This window comes from Microcaecilia unicolor, chromosome 6, assembly GCF_901765095.1.
Source record: "Microcaecilia unicolor chromosome 6, aMicUni1.1, whole genome shotgun sequence".
Taxonomy (NCBI): Eukaryota; Metazoa; Chordata; class Amphibia; order Gymnophiona; family Siphonopidae; genus Microcaecilia; species Microcaecilia unicolor.
In genome coordinates, this window is record NC_044036.1 from 306,866,163 (window position 1) to 306,878,331 (window position 12,169).

The 12,169-nt window shown below is 43.0% G+C and overlaps 2 protein-coding genes across 2 annotated transcripts in view; both read right to left on the reverse strand.

The window, feature by feature from the left end:
* The window catches only part of CFAP52 (cilia and flagella associated protein 52), a 60,373-nt gene extending 55,520 nt beyond the window's left edge, over positions 1-4,853 (reverse strand). The window contains exon 1 of the mRNA XM_030206316.1: positions 4,750-4,853. Within this exon, the coding sequence (XP_030062176.1) occupies positions 4,750-4,813 (64 nt within the window). The 5' untranslated portion in view covers positions 4,814-4,853. The remainder of the gene's footprint in view (positions 1-4,749) is intronic.
* A 6,122-nt stretch (positions 4,854-10,975) lies between these two features.
* The window catches only part of LOC115473276 (TBC1 domain family member 24-like), a 57,500-nt gene continuing 56,306 nt past the window's right edge, over positions 10,976-12,169 (reverse strand). The window contains exon 7 of the mRNA XM_030208100.1: positions 10,976-12,133. Within this exon, the coding sequence (XP_030063960.1) occupies positions 11,988-12,133 (146 nt within the window). The 3' untranslated portion in view covers positions 10,976-11,987. The remainder of the gene's footprint in view (positions 12,134-12,169) is intronic.

Here is a 12,169-nt window from a genome sequence, read left to right on the forward strand (position 1 = left end):
TAAACGTCTATCTCCCGATTTGGGTCGAAATCTAGGCGTTTTTCTCTTTCAATTATAAGGTGGATAGTGTATAATATATTTTCAAACTGTTGTCAGGTTGACTAGATTATAGTAGCTCATACCTTGTAGCCCACTATTGAATCTAATACTCCTGGTCTCCCCAACATTTAAGAAGGGGCCTGTTATTTTGGTTATTCAGTACACAGGTGTGCATCAGAAGTACTTGGAGTTGGGAAAGAGATTTACAAGAGAGTGATTTTCTTCCAGTGGTTTCCAAGTAAATGGAAGAAGATAAAAATATGTGTAGAGGAGAGACTTCATCCAGGGGTTGGGGGAACAGCAACCACATATTTACTTACATATGCATGTCAATGTTAAAAGCTCATAAAAGAGCCCGTATGTCTGTGGTTGGTTTGTTGTGTAGTTGAATCTTGTATATGGATTATATGTTAAGTATTTTTTGGATTGTTTTATGAATGAAGCATCAACTTTGTAAGCTTGCTTAAAAGTTGTAGATAGTGTGGGTTAGAAGTACTTTAAATAAATAAATTAGTATCAATCCATCAACAAAATGAATTGTGTAAATAAATGCTCAGAAAGAGACACTGGGAAATGCACTCAAGATAGGATTAAAGCATAGGCAAATTTGGCACATGCCTAGGCCCCAAATATTTAGGAGGGGCCCTTTCAGATGTGCTAATTCAATGTCACTTAATACAGAAAGAAAAGCTGGAGATGGGAAGGGAGACAGAGGGAAACCAGAGTCACTGCTGCCTGCCTATTTTCCCCACCTCCTTTGTTTCGCCTTTCAGGTGGCAGGAATTGGCAAGCTGGGCTTCTTTCCTGCTGCTTCCCTCTCTCCCAGTTTTTCCCTACAGTCAGAAACAAAGGAGGCCCCATTTGTGGGAATTTTAAGATGTATTTATTTTATGATGGGGAGAGGGGCGCAGTGGGGGCAATGCACTTGTTTGCCGAGAGCCTACTAAAGAGTTAATCCTGTCCTGAATGCACTGTTTGCACTAAGATATTTCCCTCATTGGCAAGGCTGTTTCTCCTTTTCTGGTCCTGTGGAATGGTTAGTACTTTCTATTTCAGAATCTGATGTGTACCTGCATTTCAAAAAATGTCTGTACTATAACTCAAATGTTGTTAGGAACTATGCACTCAGTTTGTGACCTAACAAATCTTATTTTTCAGCATGCATTTAGCTATGTGCATTTTAGTTTGTAACCACTGACAGCACAATTTATTTCATAGAGTGGCCAATATTTAATGTCTGTACCTGGACAAAGACTGCATTGTACTTTGTATCTCCAGGTTTTCCATCAAGTGATATGTGGTATGTTGTGATTGTTTAAAATTTTTTTTAAATGTATGTTTGATTTGTAAACCACCTAGGTCTATTTATTTATTTGACATTTATATCCCGCATTAGCCCAAGTAGACTATCCAGCTTATAATTGAAAAAGAAAAACGCCTATATTGCGACCCAAATCGGGAGATAGACGTTTATCTCACAAAAACGAATAAAGCGGTATAATCGAAAGCCGAATTTGGACGTTTTCAACTGCACTCCGTCGCGGATGCGGCCAAAGTTGATGGGGGCGTGTCAAAGGCGTGGTGAAGGTGGAACTGGGGCGTGGTTATCGGCCGATCAGAGATAGGCGCCTTTCGCCAATAATGGAAAAAATATATGCGTTTTTAGCGAGAATTTAGGGCACTTTTCCTGGACCCTGTTTTTCCACGAATAGGGCCCCAAAAAGTGCCCTAAATGACCAGATTACCACTGGAGGGAGTCGGGGATGACCTCCCCTGACTCCCCCAGTGGTCACAAACCCCCTCCCACCACAAAAATATGCCGTTTAACAACTTTTTATGTTCACCCTCAAATGTCATACCCACCTCCCTGGCAGCAGTATGCAGGTCACTGGAGCAGTTATTAGGGGGTGCAGTGGACGTCAGGCAGGTAGACCCAGGCCCATCCCCCCCACCTGTTACACTTGTGCTGGTAAATGGGAGCCCTCCACACCGCCCCCCAAACCCACTGTACCCACATGTAGGTGCCCCCCTTCACCCCTTAGGGCTATAGTAATGGTGTAGACTTGTGGGTGGTGGGTTTTGAGGGGGATTTGGGGGGCTCAACACACAAGGGAAGGGTGCTATGCACCTGGGAGCTCTTTTACCTTTTTTTATTTTTTGTAAAAGTTCCCCCTAGGGTGCCCGGTTGGTGTCCTGGCATGTGAGGGGGACCAGTGCACTACGACTCCTGGCCCCTCCCACGAACAAATGCCTTGGATTTATTCGTTTTTGAGCTGGGCGCTTTCATTTTCCATTATCCCTGAAAAACAAAAACGCCCAGCTCACAAATTGTCGAATAAAACATGGACGTCTATTTTTTCCCAAAATATGGTTCGGTCCGCCCCTTCACGGACCCGTTCTTGGAGATAAACGCCCATGGAGATAGACGTTTTCGTTCGATTATGACCCTCTATGGACTTTTCCTCCAGAAGCTTGTCCAAACCTTTTTAAAACCAGATGTGCTCCTGGAGGAAAAGTCCATAGTCTGCTATTGAGACAGACATGGGGAAGAAACTGCTTGCCCTGGGATTGGTAGAATGGAGTGTTGCCGTGATTTGGGTTTCTTGTGAACTGGCTTGGCCACTGTTGGAAACAGGATACCAGGCTAGATGGACAATAGATCTGACCCAATATAGCTACTCTTATGTTGTTATGTAAATAATAAAAATAAATAAATAAATAAGTCTCAAAGCAAATGTATGTACAAAGTTCACTTTGAAACTTGTGGATATAAATGGACTTTGAATCTGCTGCTGCCACAGGTAGATTTTTGTTGGGAAAGTACATAAAAGGTATGAAAATGTAATACCTCAAGCTAAACATGCCCTTGGGAATGCTTCCTCTCAATGCAGCTATAAGTATGTGCCACACTGAGGGACAGCAATTTTCATACACATGATTAACACAGGGACAAAGCTTTTTACCCAAATAAATCACTTTGAAAATGATGGATCTCTTAATAACATTTGTGTCTAAGAAACAGAGCACATCTCAGTGATCCAGGGTCTATATTAAAGATACTGAAGCCCAGGGTATAAAAATATGAGAAGGAAGCTCCAAAGCCTATCCAGCAGGCTTGGAGCACCCTGTAGCATGGTGGTCCAGGGCAATTGCCCCATTTGCACCCCCTAACACCATTCCTATAGTGATCCTCCATTTTAGTTAATATGATCTGGTTGGCAACTACTGTAGCCATCTAGCATTTCCATAGAGTTGGAGGATTGTCAACTAGATATTGTATCTGTTTTAAAAGGCAACATCTTCATTTAAAAACCTTGTATCTTTATTCCTGGGCTACAGTTGTCCCAATGATCAGTCCGCTCCTGCACTCAGTAAAGTCAGAAATGGTTCCTTATATTGATTAAAAAAAACAATAACCAAAATAACCCATTTATTGAAGCAAAAACAGCTCATTTATTGAAGCATGAGTTTGAGGACAAGATGGATGCTTACTGTATCTTTATGGTTTGGTATTGTATAGTTACGTCATTCAATCTTTCTGACATACCTTGAGTCTCCCCCATTGGCTATAGGCCTTTCAAAAAGGTTTAGTAGGCTGTAAGGAAAATATTGGCACAATCCCTCCAAAGGTTGGGCAAAGGGCCTTCCCCAACTTACCAATTCACTATCACCCTGTATAATCACCATTACTACCACACAACTGAAGCTCGGGAGAAAGTAGTGTGCCACAAACTGTGGAAAAGTTGCAAATTTACAGGATCTGTGCTTATTTGTACTGCTTTTCAAGACAAATTAAAATATTAAAAGCATTGAGGAAGGAGGGATGGTTCAATATCCCAATGCTTACTTTTCCTAATGTGCACCAATTGGGTCCAACCTTGGTGGGATGAAGGGTTCACCAAGGCACACCCTATATTTTACACTATTGAAAATGGCCAGAAATTGTTGAGAGTCACCTTAAAGGTAAGGTGGAGAAGCACTAGAAAACCAGTAGTACTTTTATAAATCCTAACCACCCTCCCATCTCCGTCGCCCCTTTTTGTGGACTCACTGAATGATTGATGTTTGTGTGTTGATTTTACTTTCCTGGTTTTTTTTGCAAGTTGGAGTTCCTTTAATGTTTCCTTGTTTTTATTGTTATATTCTAAACTGCTCTGATTTGTGTGCACAATATAGCACAAGTTTAATAAACTATAAAGAAAAAACGATACTGGGTCAGGGGCAGTTGGAGCTAATAACTTTCAGTCTAGCAGCCAGCTACAGTAGGGAACTACTATTAAACAGGTTTGAGTTAAATCTAGATCCAAAGGGAAGCAAGTTCAAAAAGGTCCCATGTTGGTGACCGTGCAAAACCCATGCATAATGCAGGATGGTCTTTATTTCACCATGCATAATGCAAGATGGTTTTTATTTCCTTTTCTAATGAATACAATTGTATGGTTACCCATAAAATTTAGTTTATCTTCTGCACGACTTTCTCCAATGAATGACCTGCACCCCCCCCCCCCCCCCCCCCCCCCGCGGGGCAGCGCACGTTCCCTATGGATCTACATCTCCTGGCTATAGCCATAGGAGCCAACTCTGTGGGTGCTGTGGGTGAGCACCCCCAATATTGAGAAAATTTCTTGTATGTGTCCAGGGAGGGTTATTTCCACTGGGATTAGCACCCCCAATTATTTTGAAAAGTTAGCTCTATAGCTCGCTTGTTACCATTGTAGCCGATAATGGACTCCAGCTCCAACAGCGGCACGTCCTCCGCAGTCTCTTCGGCCATTGCTCGCTTCCCGGCAGGAGTCTGCGGGCCGGGCGAGGAAGAGGAGGTCTCCTAGTAACCCGCCGCTCTCTTTTGTGTACCTCGGTCGCTATGGAAACCGTTTCGGCGCTTGCGCGGGACGTTCGTGCCGCGCGACTGAGGGCAGTGCGGAAACGTGAAAGGAGAGTTGCGCAAGCGCAGTAGCTCGCCAAAAAAAGGCGCGCTTTGGGATGGAGGTGGAAGAACTCACACCACCATCCCAAAGCGCGCCTTTTTTTGGCGAGCTTTATTCTATTTGCATTTAAGTGAATTCGGATTGTATCAGGCGTGGAAGTTATTTAAGAAGAAGGTTTTACTATGTAAATCATTCCACTATTTATTCAGCAAGCAAAACTTGTCTTATTTGAGATAAGATATAAAAATCACTTGTTGTACCATTAAAAAAATAATCAAACAAAACTTCCCGTCTAACAGATTCCCTTTTGCGTTCTTTCAAGAGCAAGCTGGACGGTAGATTAGATATATTGAGGACCCTCACCTACAACAAATTTTTATAGGTCATAAAATATCCATTGGCTTTATTCACAATCTGTTCTTGAGAACCTGAGCAATTTGAAATATCGAGATGGGACCATCAAATTTTGGAAGCCCAGGATGTACCATTTGTGTACATTTATCATGTTGGGCTAATCCGGGTTTCCTAGGATTTCTAGAACCACCAGAAACTATAACCACTTATAATTTGTGGATCATGATTTACAATTTATCATACAGTTACAATACAACAATATATATTACTACTACTACTACTACTACTACTAATAATAATTTCTATAGCACTACTAGACATACACAGCGCTGTACACATTATATGCAGGAACAGTACAATGTTGAATATTCGACATAAACGGGACTGACCCATTATTGGATAAGTGAAAAGTCAGATCATAAGTAAAATACTGCATAAACGCCTCAAATAATGCATAAACAAAGGTATAGAGTTCCTGATTTTCAAAAATTGTTCTAAAACAAAATTTTTTAAATATAAATGCAAAGATATTGGAGGTGGGGGTCTGTTGGATATGTCGGATGATTGGGTTACCAAAGGTTGGCTAATCCTATTCAGGATTAGCCAATAAGGAATCCTGTTCAGAAGGAATGGATCCTAAGGAGCTTAGCCGAGATTGGGTGGCAGAGCCGGTGGCGGGGATAGTGCTGGGCAGACTTATACGGTCTGTGCCAGAGCCGGTGGTGGGAGGCGGGGCTGGTGGTTGGAAGGCGGGGATAGTGCTGGGCAGACTTATACGGTCTGTGCCCTGAAGAGGACAGGTACAAATCAAAGTAGGGTATACACAAAAAGTAGCACATATGAGTTTATCTTGTTGGGCAGACTGGATGGACCATGCAGGTCTTTTTCTGCCGTCATTTACTATGTTACTATGTAATCGAGACTGTACTGTACTTTCTCTGTTTCCTTTGGGCTCACATTCTAACTCCCTGTTTACTAAGCCGCGCTAACGGCTGCCCTGCGCTAATACCAACACAGCCCATTCACTATGGTGAATGGGCTGTGTCAGCATTGCTGCATGGCTTAGTAAACAGGGGGGTAAGATTTTGTACATGGGGCAATGGAGGGTTAAGTGACTTGCCCAAGGTCATAAGGACTATAATATCAAAGTAATACATAATACAACATATACAAAAATAATTAATTAAAGCAGAGATCAAGCTCAAACTTCGATTGGCACAATCTTTGAAACAACCAGGTCTTACACTCTTTGTAAAAAAATGGTAGTTATCCTGAAGGTATACCTATGGTACAGATAACACTCCTTATTATGACATACATACATACATTTATTTATTTACTAGCCGTTAAGCCTGTAACAACGGGCTAGTTTTTTTGTTTTCCTATGGCCTCCCTCCATCCACCAACCCTGCTCTCTCCCCTGCCCTCCCCCCAGCGTCTGTTTCCCTCAGTTCTGCCCCCTCCTTCCCTCCCTGCTCCCTCCTCCTCCGATTTCCACGCCCATGTCCAAGCCCTCCTCCCTATTGGGCTGTACTGCTGGTGGAGGCAGGGCTTGGACTTCTACACTCTCAGCGTTCCGACTCTACTGCGCATTTGCAGGTTAGTCGGTCACTTGCCGTTTATATGTTTGATTGGGATTTCTTCACTACCTTTATGAAGAGATGAGGATGATTTGTGCACTAGAGGTCTCTTACATTTTTGGAGGTATCTTTTGTCCCTGTTATGTGTCCACCAGATGGACATCCATCCTCTTTATTTATTTAGTTAGTTAATTAACTTTTTATTTATCAATATTTCTAATTTACAACCAAGCAATATACTTGTACAGAAAAGTAAGAGTCCCAGCAATAACAAAAATAAAGGAAAACTATAAAATAAAGAAGAAAATCACTGGGTGGCATTCCCAGGGGCAAGATGTAATGCTATAGCTAACATATCCCACACCTACCATGCAGAGATAAAAAGCCTCCTCACTTCTGTGCCCACAGATGTTAGCACCACCAGCGCAATTGGATTTTGATTTGAAACTACAGATGTTCATTTCCTTTGGAAACTTGCCAGTATTATAGCTAGAAGAGAATAACTTGATGTTTTTTTGCTCGTAAGTAGATAATTTTTCTCTCAATGCCTCCCACCAATGATGAAGTTTTTTATTCATGTAACAATGTGTGTACAATTTCTCCAAATGGGTTAGTTTTGAATGCAACATGATAGGAATGAACCAGTGGCGTAGCAAGGGTGGGGCAGTGGGGGCGGTCTGCCCCAGGTGCATGCCGCTGGGGGGGTGTCGGCTCCGCTGGTTCCCTGCTCCCTCTGCCCCGGAACAGGTTACTTTCTGTTCCGGGGCAGAGGGAGCAGGGACCCAGCGGAACCGACACCCCCCCCCCAGCGGCGTGCATATGGCAGGCAAGAATGCACTCGGGGGGGGGGGGGGCTTGGGTGATGCACCGAGGGGGTGTTGATGTGCCGAGGGGGGGTGTCATGCTGCATCGGGGGGGGGGGGGGGTGCGCAGCGGCGAACCGCCCCGGGTGGCAGCCGCCCTCGCTATGCCACTGGAATGAACTAAGGCAGGATATGTGGAATATGATCTCAGTCGCAAATTTACTGCTAATGCTCGCCAAAGTACTTGCATTGTGCCAAAGAGAGCTTCCTTCTGGTGTTCATAAGATGTAATATGTATAGGCAACTTATCTAGGTGTGCTTGGAAATTCTTTTTGATCAAGCCTTTGGCACCCAAAACAATGGGAAGCATGCCTGTATCTTTTTTGGTCTCAGACTGCATTTCTTGGTACTTTTGAAGATCTTCTCTGTCTTCACATAAGTCCCAGAGTAATCATTTGGGACGGATGCCTACTAATAATCATTTCTATAGTGGTATCAGATACATGCAGAGCTGTACATATTATATGCAGGTACATTCGCTGTCCCAATCTAAGGGGTCCTTTTACTAAGATGTGCTGAAAAATGGCCTGTGCTGGTGTAGATGCGTGTATTGGACGGACGCAGGTTCATTTTTCAGCGCACCTGCAAAAAAGGTCTCTTTTTTTGGCCAAAAATTGGCACGTGTCCATGTTGGACCTGAGACCTTACCGCCACCCACAGACCTAGCGGTAAGGTCTCACATGGTGGTAATGGTCTATGTGCATACAATGCCAATTACCACCCAGTTAGCGCCATGTGCTGGAAAATTTCTGGCGCGCTTAGTGGATGCATGTAAAAAATGAAATTACCGCCCGGGCCACACGGTAGCCGGGTAGTAGTTCAAAACTGACACACGTAGAATGCGCGTAGGCGCCTATGCGGCTTAGTAAAAGGGTCCCTAAGTTTTGTACCTGAGGCAATGGAGGGTTAAGTGACTTGCCCAGGATCACAAGGAGCTACAGTGGAAACTGAACCCAGATTCCCCAGGTTCTCAGTCCACTGCAATAACCATTAGGTTACTCCTCCATGCAATACTGTTCTGGTGTTTTTCTCTTTTACCACTGTATCCAGTTTTCTTGCATCCAGTTTTTAATCAGTTGGGATGGGGACGTTCCAGGTGATTACAACCTCTTCGTTGTCTACAGTTCTCTTAGGGTCATGATCCCAATGCTTACAGAATTTCCAATGAATGAGTTGTGCCACCTTGTTGTGCTTTTCTGTATACAAATTTTCTTCCATCAGCACTTCGCATGTGTGTCTGTGTGGATGGAGTTATGTGTAAGCTGGGGGAGTGGAGTGACCAGCCAGTGTTTCCAATGAAAAAAATCCACTGGGTAAATAATTGGCCTCGTTGGGTCATGCTATGGTTTTGTCTTACATCTACTTAAATTTAGTGCTATGCATCAGTTTATGGGACCTCCTGTGACTCAGGCTGCAGCACTATATGACTATGGCAATGTATGTCAGTGAAAAGAGTAGAGCTGAGAGTAAGGTTCATAGGGTATTTCAATTCAGCCCTCCTGGTTGGAGAAAGCATCTGTCACTTGAACAACAGTTCTAAAAAAAAAAAAAAAAGAAGCATATGACAGGGATTCTCAGCTCTGCTGCTTGATGCCTGCAAACAGATCTAGATTTTAGTTTAACCAGGCTATGCAAATTAGCCCTGTTGTTAGCACACCTATATGCAAATATATCTCATGAGCACACATTAGAGGACCAGACCTGCTCATAACCGGCAGTGAGAAGCTTTCTGGTGCAGGAGACTAAGAATACTGAATTAATAATCCCCACCCCCCCCCCAATAATGAGCCCAGCCATTGCAGTGACGGGCCATGTGATCCCAGAATCTGGCCACTCAGAACATGATTAACTGCACTTTTTTCCTATATACACATAATGGGAGTACAGCTACAGTCGGTTCAAGAAGCAGAGATGTGCCACTGAATCAAACCTTAATCCCCAGCATGGCAACGTGCAGCTCTGTCACCCGTGATTTCCTGCAAGCATGATGGAATTGTTATGAGCTATTATGTAAATATTTGATCTCTATTTTGGTTGTTTGGCAGTTCCTTTTTTCTCTTATTTCAGATCAGCTGGAGCTACTGCTGGGATCCTGGTACCAGGAGCCGCATTTATAACGATTCTGGATATTTTTCCCCCTTTTATAATAGATCTTCCCTCCCATTGGTCCTTGCAACAAAGGTTCTGATGCCAGGATCTATGCACCAGGACTCAGTCTTTTCAATAGGGATGGACAGCCAGAAATGTTTCATTTCATTTCTTTCTTTTTGTTTGTTTTGAAATGAATGTCGCCAAGTGTGCACTATTTGCATTCATTTCAAATGACAACCCACCCCTACTTTTCAGGATTGTATCTTTGGTTCTAAATTTGGCCACCCAGTACATCCTTATAGGTAAATACAATTTCTATCTCCCACCGGCTTCACAGCATCCTCAGCCAAGGCAGACCCTGGTGAGGATGACGCCAGGGACCTTCCCATGGCAATGCACAGCAGTCCAACCTCACCTCAATTTATAAAAATAAATGTAAGCCCTTGATATGGAAGTACAAAAAATGCTTGTATTTTGGTTTTTGTGTTCTGAGGAAGTTTATTTCTTTTGTCTCCTTTTGATATTTCATCTGTAATTAATAAAATTCTAATAAAAGTAAATGTAAGAATAAACTGATATATAAAATAAAAGGGAACACGTACAAACTGATTCATATGACACTACATGAATACTAAAAATTGTGGACGCAAGGATTTGTAAAGAACATTTTCCATTTTTAATAAATTTCTGTCTATGCTCTACCTAGTCCTTTTAGTAATTTAAAAATTATATAAATAATAAATAAAAATTTAAATTGTGCAGAAAAGGGGTAATTTTATAAAGATTTTTCCATGTGTAACACAGGGGTGTAGCCAGACCTCACGGTGGGAGGGGGCCAGAGCCCGAGGTTGGGGGCACATTTTGAGTGCCACTTTGCCGCCCCCCCCCTTGCTGCCTCACAAACAAATACTTTTGCTGGTGGAGATCCCCAACCCCCTCCAGCAGAAGCCTTCTTCAGCGCCAGTCTCCGGAGCAGTCGCATTTGCTGCCCTGCTCTTCTTTCTTCTTGCTCCTCCTGTGCACGCTGACGCTCCAACTCAGTTTCACATAAAGGAGCATCAGCGTGCACAGGAGGAGCAAGAAAGAAGAGCAGGGCAGCGAATGTGGCTGTGCTGGAGACTGGCGCTGAAGAAGGCTTCGGCTGGCAGGGGTTGAGAACCCCCGCCAGCCAAACCAGGGGCCAAGAGAAAATTTACAGGGGCCCAGGTCCCTGTGGCCCCCGGTAGCTATGCCCCTGGTGTAACACATGCTTCACATGCTGAGAATAGCTGTTACATAACCGTGTGCTGGTATAGATGTACTGAAGGCGTTTACTCCAATTACACCTGCCAGCCTCAGCCAGATTCTTTCATCCTTGAATGCCTTGTCTGCTCCACATGACCCTCATTTATTAAAACTGTTCAAGCAGACTTGGTGCAGTATATTTGCACAATAATAATATTGAGTTTATCAAAAGGTGTGGTTCCCATAGTTTGGACAGAGGTGCATGTGTGACCACTATTAAAAAAAAAATGTACAGACAGATCCTTCCAACTACTTTCCTGTGTCAACTTTGCCATTCCTTTCCAAAATCCTGGAAAAAGAAGTTGCTACAATTAGCTACCATTTTACACACAGTTGGTGCATTTCACCCTCAGCAGTCAGATTTTGTCAAAGTCACAGTGCTGACCTTGCATTACTCTCTTTCTCTCTCTCACCAATAAAATAGCAATTAATCTTGAAGACAGTAGATTAGTATTGTTTGTAGGGTTAAAGTTAAGGTTAAATGCATTTCTTATCCACCTTAACATACACAAACATTAAAAAATTATACATGCAACAAATACCTAGTAATCAAATATACAAAAGGTATAAAATATCCCATCACAAAAAATACAGTAGCAACATCATACATTAACTCATGGTTGCACTCTAAATTGCAAACTCAAGATTAGCAGCTCTAGAATTAAGTGCGACATTTGATCTTGTTGCTCACCAGCTTTTTACTGTCACACCTATATGATCTATGGGTTAGGGCTACTGCTCTTAAAAGTTTCCCTTTCTGCTCTCTAGGCTGTCTCAGTCTCTCAAACACAGTCACTAGACTGTGGAGTCCCCCATGGATTTTGGAAGCTGGGGATATGTGGAGCTGTTTAAGAGTTCTGGAACCCCCAGACTTCAATAAGCTGAACCTGGAAATTCTCTCGACAGAGGGGAGGGTTGTCAAACGTTTCACAGCTTTCTGTCCTCCCATTGAGAAGATCAGCATCAATGTTCAAAGCCTGACCACCTCCACCACCTGTAAAACAAAACCAATTTTAAGGAGTAAAGAAGA